The sequence below is a fragment of the Mesoplodon densirostris genome, chromosome 11 (genome assembly GCF_025265405.1).
Source record: "Mesoplodon densirostris isolate mMesDen1 chromosome 11, mMesDen1 primary haplotype, whole genome shotgun sequence".
NCBI lineage: Eukaryota > Metazoa > Chordata > Mammalia > Artiodactyla > Ziphiidae > Mesoplodon > Mesoplodon densirostris.
The window spans coordinates 60384744-60401747 of record NC_082671.1 but is presented as its reverse complement, the minus strand read 5'-3'; the positions used below and the strand labels follow the sequence as shown (position 1 = coordinate 60401747).

General features: G+C 60.5%; 3 protein-coding genes across 5 annotated transcripts; 1 reads left to right on the top strand and 2 right to left on the bottom strand.

Moving 5' to 3' along the window:
- On the bottom strand, positions 1–4643 carry LMF2 (lipase maturation factor 2). Its single transcript, XM_060113628.1, has 14 exons — positions 4505–4643; positions 3698–3951; positions 3516–3544; positions 3164–3378; positions 2911–3089; positions 2301–2442; positions 2002–2136; positions 1826–1931; positions 1656–1752; positions 1391–1573; positions 1087–1255; positions 801–912; positions 633–729; positions 1–543 (listed from the first exon to the last, which is right to left on the bottom strand). The coding sequence occupies exons 1-14, from the start codon at positions 4596–4598 to the stop codon at positions 253–255; spliced, it is 2103 nt and encodes a 700-aa protein (XP_059969611.1). The 5' UTR covers positions 4599–4643; the 3' UTR covers positions 1–252.
- A 152-nt stretch (positions 4644–4795) lies between these two features.
- Positions 4796–14700, top strand: NCAPH2 (non-SMC condensin II complex subunit H2). Of its 3 annotated transcripts, none has more exons than XM_060112552.1 (20): positions 4796–4999; positions 7640–7741; positions 10048–10103; positions 10186–10270; positions 10348–10416; positions 10516–10595; positions 10677–10810; positions 10894–10977; positions 11450–11580; positions 12345–12416; positions 12618–12684; positions 12827–12934; positions 13026–13079; positions 13230–13304; positions 13385–13474; positions 13561–13632; positions 13730–13785; positions 13864–13965; positions 14060–14209; positions 14275–14700. In XM_060112552.1, exons 1-20 carry the CDS (start codon positions 4892–4894, stop codon positions 14413–14415), a joined length of 1836 nt encoding a protein of 611 aa, XP_059968535.1. In that variant the 5' UTR covers positions 4796–4891; the 3' UTR covers positions 14416–14700. The 3 variants fall into 3 exon arrangements, with proteins under 3 accessions (XP_059968535.1, XP_059968536.1, XP_059968538.1); XM_060112553.1 differs by having other exon boundaries at positions 13564–13632; positions 14275–14699; XM_060112555.1 differs by lacking the exons at positions 12618–12684; positions 13561–13632; positions 13730–13785; ... (1 more) ...; positions 14060–14209; positions 14275–14700 and having other exon boundaries at positions 13385–13467.
- LOC132498647 (protein SCO2 homolog, mitochondrial) lies at positions 12074–16663 on the bottom strand. Its single transcript, XM_060112556.1, has 2 exons — positions 16339–16663; positions 12074–15525 (listed from the first exon to the last, which is right to left on the bottom strand). Exon 2 carries the CDS (start codon positions 15511–15513, stop codon positions 14713–14715), a length of 801 nt encoding a protein of 266 aa, XP_059968539.1. The 5' UTR covers positions 15514–15525; positions 16339–16663; the 3' UTR covers positions 12074–14712.
- Positions 16664–17004: the final 341 nt, after the last annotated feature.

The following is a 17004-nucleotide window of genomic DNA, read 5'->3' as shown; positions in this document are numbered from 1 at the left end:
AAGTAACACACGGGCCTCCTGGGCCATCCATCAGGCCAGAGAATGCCCTGGGACGGGACGTGGTTAGCGTGGGTGGATGAGTGGGCCCTCGAAGCAAAAGGGCAGCCAGTGCCTGCCCCACAGGGCAGCACCCCAACCTGCGTCTGCGTGGCAGCTGGCTAAGGCACAGTGGCTGGGCCACGTCCTGCTGCAGAAGGCCAGAGACGAGCCGGGACCCTGACCCTCTCCGGACATGTGGCTGACAGAATGGGGCTACTTCTTCCGCCGAGGGGTCTGGGAACCCCTGCTTACGTCGGGGGCTGGAGAAGTTTGTTTGCTGGTGGCCACTGAGTCCTCCGGCGGCGCTAGCCTGTGCTTCTCCCCCTTGGCCCGAGGGGAGGACTGGGGGCCCAGTAGGGCCTGCATGACCCTAATGGCCCCCACGGTTCCAAGGAGCCCCCAGAGCAGGGCAGGGGCCTCCAGGGGAGACAGCTGTTTCCGCATCCAGCGGAGCGCCTGAGCCAGAGTGCTGCTGGAGCTGCGGGCCCGGGGCGGGCTCTTGTCCTGGGGGGGTGGGGGGGTGGAGTAAGGCGTGGGCCCACCCCTGCCGCCCACCCCTGCCGCCCACCCCAGGCTGGCTAACGCCTTCCCACCTGAAGGCCAAACTGCCCGAGCAGCGTGTCCAGCGTCGGGTCCCCCAAGGACACGGACGGGAAAAATTCCTCCACCCACTGGCGTCGCCACCACTGGCTGCAACAGCACGGGGCACTTAGGCGGCGCCAGCGCACAGGCCCCGCACCCCGCCTGGCGCCCGGCCTTACCCCTGCTCCCCGGGCTTCGAGAACCGGTACTTGTAGCGCTGGGCCCGCACGTAAGTGGGCGGCTGCTTGTGGAAGGGGTACCTGGGCGTATGGTTCTGGATGAGGCGGATCACTGCGAGGGGCGGGGAGCTAGCTCAGCACCCGGCAGCTCCCTCAGCCTGGCCCCCCCGCGGCCCCGCCCCCTAGCCCCCCCAGGCCCCGCCCCTCCCCGCGACACCTCCAGCAGCCCTGCCCCCGCAGGTCCCCCAGACCTGCCTATAGGCTCCGCCCCACAGCCCAGCCTCACCAGGCTCTTTGCCCTGCAGCAGGCGGAGGACCAAGCTTGTGAACCAGGGACTGTGCGTGTGCGGGCCCAGGGCCGCGAACCACATCTGCCAATCCAGGCGCGGCTGGTGGGGCGCCACGATGGGGGGCGCCCGGCTCACGTTACCGGGCTTGTACATGAACTCGATTTCCTGCTGGGCAGAGTTAGGGTTAGCACTGCCAGCAGGACCTGGTTCCCGGCTCTTCCCCCCAACCCCATGCCTGTGGCTCCCCAGCCCCGTGGAGCCCGCCAGGCGCCCCAGGCAGGGGCCCCAGGGAGCTCTCACCGTCCAGTGATGCCCGTCATAGCTGCCCTCGAGCACCACCTCGGGCCGTCCACCCAGACCAGTCATCCGGCGGAAGAGGCCATAGGAGTGGGCCAGCTGCAGGTGCTCCACGGTGCCAAACAGGCGGTGGGCCCCGGTCCAGAGGCGCCCATGGGTCGAGGGCTCCATGTAGGAGTATGGCACCTAGACACAGGTAAGCAGAGGCTCAGCAATGACCTTCCAGCCCTCTCCCGACCCCCTACCCCGGCCGCAAGGGACTACTCACCAGGCTGATCAGGAACAGAGCCACCGTGGCAGTGCCAAAGATGGACAGCTGGACTGCAGCACAGAACTTCTGCAGCCACCCTCGCACTTGGGTCCACCTGGCGGGCAGGGGACCGAAACGCAGTCAGGCCTGCTCTGCACAGCCCTACCCCACCCCCGAAGACTATGTACCTCCAGAGGGCGGTCAGCAGTTCCCAGGCAAGGGAGGCTGCACCCAGCCACATGGTGGGTAGGGTCACCATCTTCAGCCACTGGGAGAACTGGTGGAAGGTGAAGGCTGTGGAAGGAAGGGGGTGTGAGGAGGGATGGTCCAGCCTCTGCCCTCTGAGCCCCCAGCTGGCACTCACTGGTTTTGGAGTGAACAGTGTGCTGCTCCCAGTCCACCTCCAGGCCAAAGCAGTGCACCACGCCATAGGCCAGCAGCCCATAGACGGCCAATTCCAGCAGCAGGGCCAGCAGGGCCAGCAGAGCCTTGGGCCAGGCTGCAGGGCAAGAAGGTCATGGGTCGGTTGGGAACAGGGCTGGAGGGTCTACGGCCAGGGGGCTAGGGCGGAGCTAGAGCAGGGTCACTTGGGGGGTGCTGGCAACACTCTGGCGGGCAGCAGGGATGAGGATGACTGTCTGTCCGGGACAGGCTGACACTCACAGGTGGGCGTCTTCTTGCGGCGGCTGTTGCCAGGCTCAGCAGCCAGGTGTGCGTCATCCAGGAGGGCAGTGGTGAGCACCAGGGTGAGCAAGTTGAAGAAGTTATAATTGCCAGTGACGATAATCAGGACTTGCAGCAAGACCTGGGAGGATCTGGACTCAGCGCTTGCAGCAACCGCCCCTTCCTGGGCCCGTCAGAGCCCACTTCCAGGCCCCTCTGCACCATCCCCACCCTGCCCCACCTAGATCTCTCCTGCAGGCCCCTGTGCCCTCCTCGTCACTGCATGCAGGCCTCTGTTTTCCCACTCCACCTGTCCTCCCCCTGGGCTCACACCTTCCATGGCTCCCCACCACCACCTGGACAAAACCCGAGCTCAGCACGCCTCACGCGGCGCCCTTTCCCCACCTGCCCCTGCTGACCCAAGATGGACATCCTCCAGCGAGGCTGCAGCCCTGCCCCATAGGCACACCTTCAACCTCAGGCTGACTCACTCCTCTGCCCATGAGGCCTTTCTGACCGCTGGCAGCAGACACCCCATCCCCAGTGGGACCCTCTGGGCAGTGCAGTGCATGTCCTGCCTGTCTTCCTGATGGCTAAGGACCCCACCCACCTGGGAGTAGAAGGCAGCCAAGCGCAGGCGGCGAACAGGAGCGAAGAACAGAGGGGGCACTGCAATCTCGATGAGGAAAGTGGCCACCACGCCGAGCTTGTGCAGCCAGACGGGCAGATGGTGGGCAAACCAGGAGGCGGGCGTGGGCAAGCACTGAGTCTCGAAGTGATAGGTGAGGGCTGCGGATGACAGGCGGGTGGTCAGGGCTGGGCAGAGCCCCCAAGACTGCCCCACGTCCAGACAGGGACCTCACCGGTGAGCCCCCACCACGCGGGGCAACGGCTGGTCAGCTTGACCACACCCGAGGCAAACATGAGACGAAACAGCAGCCAGCGCACGAGCCAGAAGGGGAGGTCTTCGTGGGGCAAGACCCCTGCCAGCCTGCCCTGGGCCTGCTTGTGGCGCGGGGGCAGCCTCAGAGGGGCCACCAACAAGGCCAGGAAGCCAGTCTCCAGCAGAAGGGAATCCCTGTGGGGAGAAAAAATAGCACAAAGGACCTCCTCCCCATCAAGGCTGCTCCCCTAAGGGGTCCTCCCGGGAGAGACAAACACACCCCACCCCATCCCACCCAGCCTCCTGCAGCCCCACACCCAATAGTCACTCACCACTGGAAATAAAGAAACACCTGGCCCACCTGCAGGGAGAAGGGCTGTCAGGGAACAGGGGGTGTGTGTCTGCAAAGGCAGGCAAGGCAGAGGCAGGGGTGGGGTGGAGAGCGCATGGGCCTGGAGTGAGCTGGAGATAAGGGTCCCAGTGGTGTAGGGGGTAGCAGGCAGCCCTCACTTGCCTGGTAGGCAGACAGGTAGGCAGCCCAGAGCAGCAGGTAGACAAGGAGGTGGCGCAGCTGGTGCAGCAGCAGGGCTCCCAGGGCCAGCAGGGTGCCCAGCAGGCTCAGCAGCTCCAGGCCCTGCGCTGTGTCCAGCCCCAGTAGCGGAGTCTCCCACAGCAGTGTTGGGGTCTCCCACAGCTGCGGCCAGCGTCCCTTTCCCTGCGGCCGCAGTGTCCTCCGTGCAGGCAGGATGCCCTCAGGGCCGTACAGGCCTGTGAGAGGGCACGTCAGGGCCAGGCACTGGACACTGCCCTCCAAGGATTGACTCCTCCCACCAGTCAGGGCCTTCAGACCCGCCTCCCCAGGTCAAGCCCTGCAGACCCCCACCCCAAATCTAGGTCAGGACCTGCTGACTCTACCCGCTCACAGGTCAAGGCCTGCAGACCCTCCAGACACCCCCACCCAGGTCAGGCCCCAGGCCTACCCGACGCCCCCATGTCAGGATCTTCCACCCGGCAGGGCCCTGTTCCCCCTTCCTCCACGCCAGAGCCTGTTCTTTTACCTGCCCACCAGGTCTGGGCCCACCCCCCTCAGGGCTCTGACCCCCGCCCCAGGTCAGAACGCAGAACCCTACTGAAAAGGGACCCTTGCACGCCTTCCCACTGCCCACACCCCCGCGGCCCGCAGGACACAAACCGCAGCCCCCTACCCCGTGCATCAAGGCCTGGACCTCACTCCCGCCCCCAGGCAGCGGAGTGTCGGGTGGGGAGATGAGGGGTCACAGGGCGCGGGGTGGCGGGGGGGTCCCGCCCTCGGCGCCCTCACCCGGGATCTGCATGTAGAGGGAAGCGAAGGCGAACATGAAGACGGCGGCCACGCCCTGGAGAAAGAGCTGCCGCGGGAGCCGGGAGCCAGCCATAACCGCTACGCTGCTGCGGGATGGAGTGGATCCCAGGGTCCGGTCCGCCCCGCCCCGCCCCACCCCACGCAGACGCAGGCCCCGTCCCCACGCATGCCCCGCCTCCGGCGCGTCCTGAGACCCTTCCGGCGCGATCCGGCAGCTCACGTCAGAGATGTGCGCGCGTCGCTGCGCGCTACGTATTTTCCTGGGCGGGAACAGTAAAATGGCGCCAGAACTAGTGGTGGGCTGAGCACACTGGGACACTCGAAGCCGGCCCTGCGGTCCCCGGGCCGACCCGGCCCCTCCCGGACATGGAGGACGTGGAGGCGCGCTTCGCTCACCTCCTGCAGCCCATCCGCGACCTCACCAAGAACTGGGAGGTGGATGTGGCGGCCCAGCTGGGCGAATATCTTGAGGAGGTGAGGGCGGCCCCCGGGGAGTGGCGGGGGGCGGGGGCTGCCGGGGGCCCCGCCGCCTCCTTGTGTGTGTCCATCTGGCGCTCTGATCGCACTCATCATCAGGGTCGTTTCTTTTTTCCCAGCCCCGTCTCTGCCCCTCGAAATCATCCTTTATTAGATTAACCTGGAGCTGTCCTTACAGCACCTGTAACTACCCGTTAGGCAGCCTTGAAATCGACTTAGTGAGTGGCGACCAGCATTTTTCTCTGATAGAGTAGAATACGATTTGTGTGCATGTGTGGGTGTGTGAGAGGTCTGGATCACGATGTAAGAGGGATATCTTATGTTAGATTTTCAAACCAGTTTCAAGCGACTGCCATGTTCCATCTCGTCAGCCTTTAACTTTTTTCCGTATTTGACAGCTGTGTCTAGACGTCGTTAAGGAGCTGTCCGCTCCATTTCTGCACTTCACTTTCACTCCTCAGACCGCTTGGACTGCTCTTGTCTTGATCAGTAATGATATCCCTCTTACCAAATCCTAGGGTCACCAGAAGTGTCATCTTATTCAACTCAGCAGCATTTGGTGGGTTGACCACATCCTCTTTTTTTTTTTTTTTTTTTTTGCGGTACGCGGGCCTCTCACTGTTGTGGCCTCTCCCGTTGCGGGGCACAGGCTCAGCGGCCATGGCTCAAGGGCCCAGCCGCTCTGCAGCATGTGGGATCCTCCCGGACCGGGGCACGAACCCGCGTCCCCTGCATCGGCAGGCGGACTCCCAACCACTGCGCCACCAGGGAAGCCCTGCCTAGTTCTTTTTATGACTAATTCTTTCACATCCTGTATCTCTCAGTTGAAATATCAGCTGATCACCATGTCTAAAACAGTTCTCTGTCATAGTACCTTCTGTGTTTTAGAGTGTTCATCGTAAGCTATTCTCTAACTTGTTTATGGTCTGTTTCCACCCTAGAATGTAAATTCTGTGAGGGCAGGGACTATGTTCATGCTCTCTCCCCTTTGCTTAATAGAATGCCTGACACATAGTAGATGCAGAATAAATGTTTGTGAAATGGACACTTGATCTGACAATTGACCTCTGCTTGGACATAGAGTCTCCTGAGAACATGCAGAGAACTATGCTAGGTGGGGCTGCTGTGGATTCAGGCTTCCGCATTGAGCAGGGTGCTTGTGGATGCCTGGTAAACCTACTTGCTTGGTCAGCTCCCCTCCTGCTTCATGTGTCTACTTTTCCAAACCTTCTCTGGCCCCTGAAGTTCTGATTTCTCTTCCTCTAGTTTTGTCTTTCTCCTTTCATTTTCCACATAGCTACCAGAACATTCTTTCTTTCTTTCTTTCTTTTTAAACACATTTTATGTTGCTGTCCTCTTCACAGACTTCCTCTGTCTTTCAGGAATTAGCAGAAGCGGTGCCATGGTGGCTCCTCTCAGACTCTCCCCCTTTGTTGTGCCGCCATAGTATCTAGTATCTCGCCTTATTCCCCAGCACACCCTCTGCTTTGGACATGTTTGCATAGTACTCATTTACCTAAATCGTTGAAACCTGTGTCTGCTAACTGCCTCTGTGTGGGTGCCTTTGCTCTTCCTAAAATGCCGTTCCCTTGATCTGTCTGTGGAGCATCGATCTGTCTTCAGGCGTAGCTCCGCTGTCACCACCTTGCTCATCAGACATTTACTGAACACCGGTGTCGGGCACTGAGCTGAAGGCTGGAATCACCCTAACGTTGCTCACAGTCCACTGGGGAAGGAGAGCCTCGGTGTGACAAGACCACCCTAGCGGTGGTGAGGCCCAAGGCATGTCCTAGGGAGACTGCTGAAGGGGTCGTCAGTCTGAGCACGCTGGGGCTGGACGTTCCAGGCAGATGGAAAGCAAAGGCAAAGAGCTTGAAAACCATGTGGAGGCTTCAGAGTACGGTTCCCTGAGAGGAGCAGGGAGGCACCGGGTTGTGGGGAAGGTCCTGAGTTAAGTGGACATAGAGTTTGGGGACTTTGGATGTCTTGGTGGACACACCTAGTGGGCAGCTATAAACACAGTTCTGCAGCTTAGGAGAGAGAGCTGGTCTAGATGGGTTTGGGGACTGTTGGCATATGGTTGGTGGACACAGATTTCAGGGGTGGTAGGAATTGGGGCTCATGAGAGGCTGTGGAGTTGGTGGTTGCAGAGGAAGGAGGAGGATGTACTTGGAAGTGTTTCCTGACTTTCCTGCTCAAAGGATTGAGACCCCAGCATTTTGTCTCTGTCTCCCCCACCCCTGAGGGTCCTCAGTCCTTCTCTCGGGGTGGGCGTCTTCCTGCTGGAGTCTGGCTGAGTAGGCCCCGACTAGGATGGGTGAGGTGTGAGCACCTCTGGAGAGGAGGTGGTGTGTAGCTCTGGCCGTTCGTGGACAATACTCTCTAGGGGCCTCCCGCTTCCAAAACACTAGGTCTTAGTGGTTACCGGAAGTAGGGAAAATCACAAAGACCTGTCTTTTGCCTCTAAAAAAATGCACAACCGGTGAGCCCTAAGCAGAGCCAGAGCTGTCGTTCTGAGGGGCTGCTTGTGGTGATGGGTATTTTGGGCCAGTGGCACTGGGAGAAGGTGGGGTGGCAGGTGGGCTGCCGGCGAGAAGGGTGCATAGACTTCCCACTGCCCTGCGTCGTGTCTTGCAGCTGGACCAGATCTGCATTTCTTTTGACGAAGGCAAAACCACAATGAACTTCATTGAGGCAGCACTGCTGATCCAGGGCTCCGCCTGTGTCTACAGTAAGAAGGTGGGGCCCCTCCTGGCTATGGTCTTGGTGTTGTAGTGTCTCGTGAGACCGAGGTCTGCTGTCCTGCCGGGGCAGGTGGCAGGCTCACCAGCGCCTCCCACCTCCTCCCCGCATTCCTCGCCACCTTTTAACACCGAGGAACAAACTTGGATTTAATAATTGCAGGGTTGGGACTTCCCTGGCCGTCCTGTGGTTAGGACTCCACGCTTCCAGGGGGCATGGGTTTGATTCCTGGTTGGGGAACTAAGATCCCACACGCCGTGCAATGTGGCCAAAAAAAAAAAAAAAGAAGAAGAAGAAGAAAAAGAAAGAAAGACATTTGATTGTAAAGGGAAGGAAAGAGATTGGGCAAATACTAAGTCGGTGGCTCTCAACCCAGGATACACTCCAATTAATCACCAGTGCCTTGGCCTAACCCAGACTGATTAAATCAGGATCCCCGGGTGGTGGGGTGGAGGGGCAGGCAGGTCGCAGGATTTTCTGAACTACCCTCTGACAACCAGAATTGAAAACCACGGAACTGGGGTGGCCAGCCGGGTGTGGGGAGGGGAAAGGGGAGCTGGGAGAGGAAAATGGATGAAACAAAGAACCAGAAGAAATAGGTAAGGAATGGTTCAGAAACATGGGCTGACGGGCTTGCCTTGAAAAAAAGAAAAGACAACTCATCTCAGGAGACTGCAGGGAGAAACGCTGATGCAGAGAAGGTGGGCCCAACAGTTGGCAGAGTTCACACCTAAGGCCCCAGTTTTCACAATGGAGCATGTAAGTCAGCTACTGAGAATCAGCTACTGGATAGGAAATTTGGAGAGTGAGGTTTGGCGAAAGTTCAAAATATTTGCTGAGGGGAATGCAAAATAAAAGATTAATTGAAAGCATTGGTAGTCTAGTGAAGATTAAATGCTGGAAATCCTTCTCCAGCAGCAGTAGCTGTCCCCTAGTGGAGGAGCGTGGAAAAGCGGACCGCAGCACTGATCCCAAATTGGTGGTTTAGTGGGAGGGGGGAAAATAAAAAGTGCACAGGAGGTAAGAGTTCAGAAGAAGTGTGTTGAGGAGATCAGAAATGGGGTCCCAGCCAGACAGAGGAGGGGGAGTAACCTACATGCAGGTTAACGGGCGCAGGGCACAGCGGACCTACCTCTGCACACTGTAAGTTATTAAGATGGTCTGAGATTTCATTGGTTTTTGTTCTAGATGATCCAACTAAATTGGATTCTTTTGTCCTGCATTTGTCCTAAGAAGGAATATCTGCAACTAACTTTGAAAGCACAAAACCTAAGGTGAACCGATAGACAAATATGTAGCCGGGTAGATATGTGATAAAGCAGGTGTAACAATGTTAGCATGAAGTCTGGAAGGTGTGAGGGGAGCGTTGGCTGTAGTCAGCGCCGTCCAGCCGGACCTTCCGAGGTGATGGGAACGTTCTATGATCTGTGCTGTCCAATACGTGCGGCTCCTGAGCCCTTGAAATGTGGCAGGCGTGACTGAGGCATCTTGCGTTTTATTAACTTTTAATTACATTTAAGTTGATTGCGCCACCTGTGGCTCATGGCTGCTGTATTAGATGGTGCACTGGATTTCTACATCCCGGGTGCAAGTCCTGGACCCACTACTGACTGAGGTTACTTTGACTCTCTGAGTCTCAGTTTATCTCGTATACAATGAGAATAGTGATGGCACTTAATTCAGACAGAGTAAATGAGATGAAGCATGAAGCACAGTCCTGTGTATGTGACAAACACTTAAGAAAGTTAATGTTTATTATTCCTGGTGAGTGGGATCCATGCGATCAGGGGCCACCATCTGTTTTGCTCACCACTGTCTTCTATCGGGCGCTGTCACCCCAGAGGAAATGGCCCAGGGGCAGCGTGTGTATGTACCCTCCTGGTGGGTGCTTTGTGGTATCTGGAAGATCCCAACCCTCACCCTAACAGTGGGGCCCCACAGGTTGTGGCTGGAGCTGTGGCGGGCTGGCAGAGACCCCCTGGGTGCTGCTGCAGGCAGGCTGGTTGGTGTGCCAGCAGTGAAGGCAGACAGGGCTGCGTGGAGCACAGGGCGGGGTGCCACAGTGTGGAGGCGGCCACACCTGCTGCGGCGTGGTGTGAGGACGCAGAGCAGCGGTTAGGTAATTCTGGGGAAACATACCAGTTTGATTGGACAAGTATTTCTGGCAGCCACGTTGGCAGGAATTGTGCTGGGGGTTTTGGAGAGGACACCTGGGCTTCTCCGTGTACTCGGACGACTGGTTGGAAAGGCTCTGGGGAGGGCCCCTCCTCTCTGCATCCTCACTGCCCGCTTCTGGTTGCCAGGTGGAATATCTCTACTCGCTGGTCTACCAGGCTCTTGATTTCATCTCTGGCAAGAAGTGAGTACTGGAGGTGGGGCCTGCATGCAGCTCGGGAGGCCCCGCGGCCTCCTGTGATGCCCTTGCACTGATTCTCTCTCAGGCGGGCCAAGCAGCTCTCCTGTGAGCAGGAAGACGGGCCCATTGGGGACGCCGGCTCCAGGGCCCCCCAGGAAGTGGAGTATGAGGTGAGGTTTCCTGGGTGCCTGGCATTGCCCCCTGTGCTTGCCAGGCACCCCCCTCTGAGCTCTCCATTCCCCCGCAGTTCCTGTCGTTGGATGACCTCTCTGATTCCCGTGCTAACGTGGATCTGAGGAGTGACCAGGCCCCCAGTGTGAGTGCCCCTCTCCCGCGTTTAGCTGATGGGGGTGTTGGAAGGTGGTGTCATGCCACGTGGGTTCTCATGGTTCACCCACTCTTGGCCTCTGTTCAGGAGACCCTCATCGTCCCCCTCCTGCCCATGGCCCTGGTAGCCCCTGATGAGATGGAGAAGAATAATAACCCCCTGTACAGGTGCGGGCCTGAGCCTGGTGGGTGGAGGGTGGGCTGTGCTGGGGAAGGGTCACTGTAGCACGTGTGTTTGTGCCAGCACAGCTGTCGGGGGGAGGTCCTGACCAGCCGGAAGGATTTTAGGATGAATACGTGCACCCCCCACCCCAGAGGAGCCTTCATGTTGGAGCCGATGGGCATGTCCCCCATGGGGGCACTGCTGCCGAGGAACCAGAAGGGTGAGGGCTCGGATGTTGGTGGGAAGGAAGGGGCCTTCTGAGGGGTAAGCGGGGCTGACCCCGTTCAATCCCGTCTCTCCCAGAGGCTGGGAGGGCTGAGGAGCAGCCAGTGGAAGCCTCTGCGTGCAGGAGCCCAGTCCCGGTGCTCAGCATCTCCCAGGAGCCAGGTGAGGAGAGAGCTGCTGGGTGGAGCTGCAGGGGGGATGGGGGGATGGGGCCCTGCACTCCTCCACCCCAGCCTGCTCACCGCTGTACAGCCTGTGGAGGGGTGAGGCGTGGGGAGCAGGCCTCTGTGCTCAGGGCCCACCTTGGCCAGCCGTGCTGTCTTGGTTCAGTGACCACCCTCTGACCATTCTGGGGCTCTGAGGTTTGGGCCCACCCCCTCCTCTCTGGGCAGACAGAGGTGGCAGCATTTAAAGAGAAGAATTACTAAGAAAGAAAATGAACCAAACAAAGCAGCAGTATGATGAGAGTGTAAAACGCCCTGCTGCATTGTCTGGTTGTAACAAACGAAGCTGAGAGGAATGGCCTCTCAGGTTCTCCTTGGGGTTGGCCCCTCATCCCAGAGGGGCAGCCCCCCTTCTGCTGTCCGGTCTTCAGGCTCCTTGGGGCTGACTGGTCTCTTCCTTCCCTGCCCAGGCACCATTACAGAAGGCCCAGTGCCCGGAGGTGGGGGTGAGGAAGAGGATACAGAGGGGGCAGCAGAGCCCCCCGAGGCCTCAGCCCCTGAGGTCCCGATGGAGCTGCAGGAGCCCAGGAGCCCAGAGCAGGTGGGACCCACAGTCCGGCCTGCAAAGCTCTAGCCCTCAGTCCTGGCGGGGAGAGTCTCGCTTACACAGGGAAGGCAGTCCCCTGGTCTTTGCTCCCAGGCCCGCTGGTCTCTGCCCCCTCTCTGGTCCTTGCACACCAGGGCAGTGGGTGCATCCCCCAGCCAGCCCTAGACCTGGCCCTGCACCCTGCCCTTTTGGGCAGCAGCTTTCCTGTCTCTCCCCTCTCCGAGCAGAGCAGCTGCTGCTCTCAGAGGGGGGCGGCTGGTGTCCAAGGGTCCAAGGCCCACGGTGCTCAGGGTTACTACCCAGAATGGCAGCTGGTCTCCAGAGCTGACTCTCCCAAGGCCAGGCTGGCAGGAGTGGACAGGCCGGCCTCCCTCACCCCCGAGGGTCAGCTCTGTGCTCCAGCCTAGAGCTAAGAAATCTTTTTTTATAAGAAAAAACCCTGACACATATAGGAAAAAATGTTAACATTTGTCAATATTGGCTGGTAGATACATGGATATCATATCGTTCTATTCTTTTTTCTCTTTTTTAAAGAAGAAAAAGTACCCCGTGACCACTAGTTTACTGATTTGTATGTTCTCCTAAAGTTTTTCCTAGAACTTTTGTTTTACTTTTTAGTCATTAAACTATTTGAACTTCCTGCCCCCAGAGAAGGTCCCTGCAGGGTTCTTGGTGTCTGGCCCCAGAGCAGGGCTGCTGGGGTGCCTGGAGCCTTGGGTGGAGGAGGAGAGGGGAACCCTCGGCGTTTTTTTTTGCAGAGTGCGGCCCAGCCCAGGAGGTGTGCACTACGGGAGCAAAGGGAGGCCCTGGAGCCTGCGTCCCGGCTGAAGGTGAGGGCTGGTGGGGCCTGGACCCCCAGCAGGGAGGGTATGCTTGAGGCCTCTCTGCAGTGGCTGTCTTTCGAGCAATCTTCTTCCCCAGAATTAGACCTCTCTCCTGCAGCCCCAGGGCACCTCCCTCCCTATGTCTCTCGACTGGGGGGAGGGTGCATGTCCTCCACTCTCCTGTGTCTGCTTGTGCTCTGTGCTCAGGAGACCCCAGACCCCTGGCAGGGCCTGGACCCCTTCGACTCCCTGGACTCTAAGCCCTTCAGGAAAGGTAACTGGGGGAGAGGCACTGCCCCTGGGCACCTGGGGCTGGGCTCACCTGGCTTGAGTGGAGGCTGGGGCTCCAGGGCCTGTGGGCATGGTGATCTGCTCTGGGCCATGGTTGTGCTCCGAGACCGTCTGTTTGCCCCCAGGTAGGCCCTACTCTGTGCCCCCCTGTGTGGAGGAGGCTCCAGGACAGAAGCGTAAGAGGAAGGGTGCTGTCAAGCTGCAGGACTTCCACCAGTGGTACCTGGCTGCCTGTGCGTGGGCCTGGGGGCTGGGCCAGGGCCAGAGGGCCCGGGTGTGGCTGTGGCACTTGGCTAGGCGCCTGCTGACCCAGTCCTCTTGCAGATGCTGACCACGCTGACAGCAGGAGGCCCCGGCGAAAGGGCCCTTCCTTCGCAGGTGAGGCCGGGGCCTTGTGGGCTCTTCTGCGGGACGATGGCACCATGCTCTGCCACCTCTCCTCAGCCTGGGGACACCTAAGGCCCTGGGTGGATTCGGGTGGACCTGGGCAGGATGAGGGGGCCCTTCTCACAAGGCTTTCGTGTGCAGACATGGAGGTCCTGTACTGGAGACACGTGAGGGAGCAGCTGGAGACCCTCCGGAAGCTGCAGAGGAGGGAGGCAAGTACCGGCCACCACCTGGACCCCACTTGGCCCCTGGTGGGAGGCGGCAGTGCCCCTCAGATGCTCTCTTTGCGCAGGCAGCTGAGCGGTGGCTGCCGAGGGCTCAGGAGGAAGCGTGGCCTGCGGAGGAGGATCGGCTGGAGGACTCCCTGGAGGACCTGGGAGCGGCAGGTGGGTGCCTACTTGGGGCAGGCTGGGTCGGGGCTCAGCGCCGGCTGTGGGCTAACCTGCCTTCTGCTCGGGTCCTCCCCTCCCAGCAGGTGACTTTCTAGAGCCCGAGGAGTACGCAGAGCCTGAGGGGGCCGAGCCTGGGGAAGACGCAGACCTGGGTAGGTCTGGGAGTGGGCTGCCGGCCAGGGGACCCTGAGGGGAGGAAGGAGAAGGTGAGGCTCACGGCCGGAGCACCTCATGGCTGCCCTTTTCCAGAAGCAGAAGCCATGCCGGCGTCCCTAAGCTACGAGGAGCTGGTCCGAAGGAACGTGGTAGGCCCAGGTCAGAGCGGGTGGGGGAGCCGGGCGGTGGGCGCTGCACAGAGGTGACAGCCCCTGCTCCTCCCGCAGGAGCTCTTCATCGCCACCTCGCAGAAATTCGTCCAGGAGACAGAGCTGAGCCAGCGCGTCAGGGACTGGGAGGACGTCATCCAGCCCCTGCTCCAGGAGCAGGTGAGGTGGGCTGGGCCAGGGCCTCTGGTGGACAGCTGGAGCCTCCTGCTGCCTGCCTTGGGCCAGCCCCAGGACCTGCCCCTCCCCTTTGCAGGAGCAGCATGTGCCCTTTGACATCCACACTTACGGGGACCAGGTAGTCTCAAGGTTCAGCCAACTCAACCAGTGGTGTCCCTTTGCGGAGTTGGTGGCTGGCCAGCCTGCCTTTGAGGTGTGTCGTTCCATGCTGGCCTCCCTGCAGCTGGTAAGTGGCCTGGGAGCCTGGGAGGGAGGAGGTCCCTGGTCTCTGCTGACAGTCTGTCTCTACAGGCTAATGACTACACGGTGGAGATCACCCAGCAGCCTGGGCTAGAGGCGGCGGTGGATACCATGTCCCTGAGACTGCTCACGTACCAGCGGGCCCACAAGCGCTTCCAGACCTATGCTGCCCCCTCCATGGTCCAGCCCTGAGTGGGGAGCACTGAGACCGGGGTTGGGCCCTGAAGCCCTGTCCCCCGCAGGTGCTGGGCATGCGTCTGCTCACTCCACTTTGCTTCCCGGCTCGCCCAGCCCAATAAAGTGTTGTCATTCCGCCAATCCCTTTAAAAAACCTTTACAAAACCATTCCGTGTGGAGGAAAGGGCTGTCTGTCCTCTGCACCCCAGGAAGCTACCATGTCTCCAGACCCTTTCCTGCCGTGGCCTCCAGGGGCTGCTGGTACAGATCTCAGGCACACACAGCTCCACCACATCCTTTTAATGACCCGGCTCAGTGCAGGACGCTGCGGAAGGCAGCCATATGGCGCCGCACGCTGTCTGCGACCTGCTCGGCCGACCTGGCCCTGCCGTAGTAGTCTGTGAAGAGGCCGTCAGGGCTGAGCAGGTAGATGGCGATGGAATGGTCCACGATATAATCCTGGTCCTCGTCCTTGGGGCCGGCGCTGTAGTACACGCGGTAGCTGCGGCTCACCTGGGCAACCTGCTCAGCAGAGCCGGTCAGGCCCAACAGCCTGGGGTGGAAGTCCTGCACATAGCGGGCCATGGCCGCCACATCATCCCGCTCGGGGTCCACGGTAATGAAGATGGGCTGCACGGGGGGCAGGCCCGGCTCCGCCTCCAGCTGCCGCACCACCTGCACCAGCTTCTCCAGTTCCTCGGGGCAGATGTCAGGGCAGTGAGTGAAGCCGAAGTACATCAGCACCCACTGGCCCCGGAAGTCAGCTTTGCAGCGAGCCTGGCCCTGGTGATCCAGCAGGCTGAAGTCACCCTGGCCCACGGCAGCTTGGCGCAGGGCCTCTGTCCGTCGTTGCTGCTGCCACTGCTCCTTCTCAGCTCTCATGGCCAGCCAGACCCCACCCAGCCCAGCCCCAATCAAGGCTGTGATCAGCAACCTAGTTCGTAGCCCAGGGCCCTGGGGCTGGTCCTGCCTTCCCGTCTCTGCAGGGCCCTGCCTTGATAGGAGCCGGCACCTCACATGCTGGGCCTCTCCTCCTGGGGTCCTAGGGAGGGCTGGAGGCTTGAGCTGAAAGAGCCTGTGCCAAGCCTTGGGTGCCTGAGCCAGCAACAGCATGGCCTAACGCTCCTGGAAAAGAGCAAGGGTGTCAGGAGCCAGAAGGTGCCTCGGCCTACTGGGTCATACCCCATCACTCTGGAGATGCTTGCTGCCATCTGAAGGACCAGCCCTACACAGGGTCTGCTAGCAGCAGCTGCTCACCTGGGGTCAGAACTGCTTCACCTCTGAAACCTCAAACTCCAGCTTAGGTGTCATCAAGCGTCCACCCTTGTCCCTCCTGTCCTTTAGCCTGAGAGCCTCAGTCTATCGCATCCCACCCGGACCCTGCCCCCGGTCCTGTGCCTGCAGCTCTAACCAGCCCAGCCCTCGCCTACACCACAGCGTCTGAGCTGACCAGGAGCATTCCAAGCACATGCCTCGCCCGGATTCCTGAGCATATTTATCTGTTTGCAATAAACTCCCACTTCTTGAAAGGAGGTAGGTGAGTCTCTGGCCTCAACACCCCCACCCCCACCCCCACCCCCAAGACTGACTCCTCCGGCCCTTTTGCAGCCCCTCCCCTCTGAGGCCGCTTCAACCGTGGTGCTTTGGCCCCCAGCCCCGCGGAAATCCTGTGCCACCCGCACCGCAGCCTGCAGCGCCTTCCCCCCCGAGCCCCTCGCACGTAGAAACTTCCGGCCGGCAGTCACCCTGGAAGAGAAACAAGGTTTCCACTTGCCTCGAGCCCACTCTCTTCACAGCCGGGTACCCGACAGCAGCTCAGAGCTCGTGGCCCACGCCCTGCTGTTGCTTCGGTGACCTCTGTGCCTTTCTCAGGGCCCTCTGGAGGTTTGCTAGGCGGAGGTCTTAGGACCCCGCCCCCACCCCCACCCCCCGCCTCACCTGTTCAGCTGCTGCTGGGAGGACCCTCTGGAAGACTCCTGGACGACCTTGGATACGCCCCGTAGCCTGTTCACATCAGCTTCCTCCTTAACAAAATGTGTTCTAAGCGGTGCACAAGATGGACCTGCAAACGGAGGCAGCCTGCGAACGTTTCCAGGGCCCCTCTCCGGGAGGCCCCTTTCCTCCGGGAGCCCCGTTCAGGGCGCCCTCCCGGAACGCGCCTCGCGGGCCGGTCTTCCAGGTCCCTGGCGCCGGGGTCGGTGTCAGGAGTCTGGGGACGCGACCTGGGAAGCTGCAGAGATCATCCGTCTCGCACCACACCAGCGCGCATGCGTCAACGTCGCCGCGCTCGCGCAGACTGGCCTGAAGCTGGCCGGCGCTCGGCCGTGCGCGTGCGCCGAAGGTGGTGGGTCCGCCAGAGGTCACGTGTTGGAGGCGGGGCTTCCCTGCGCCTCCGCCCGCCGCGGCGGCGGCTCCTTGTTCGGCGCTGTCTCTAGTCGCTGGCTCTACCCGCCCTCTCGCTTACGACTCCGGCGCACCAGGTACCCGCACGGCTACGCGCCGCTCGGGCTTCGTTGCTGCGTGTCGGCCTGCGCGCGCGGTGGGACGGGGAGTGAGGAGCCGGGCTCAGGAGGGGAGGGGGTCTCTGGGCGTAGGGCTGAGCCA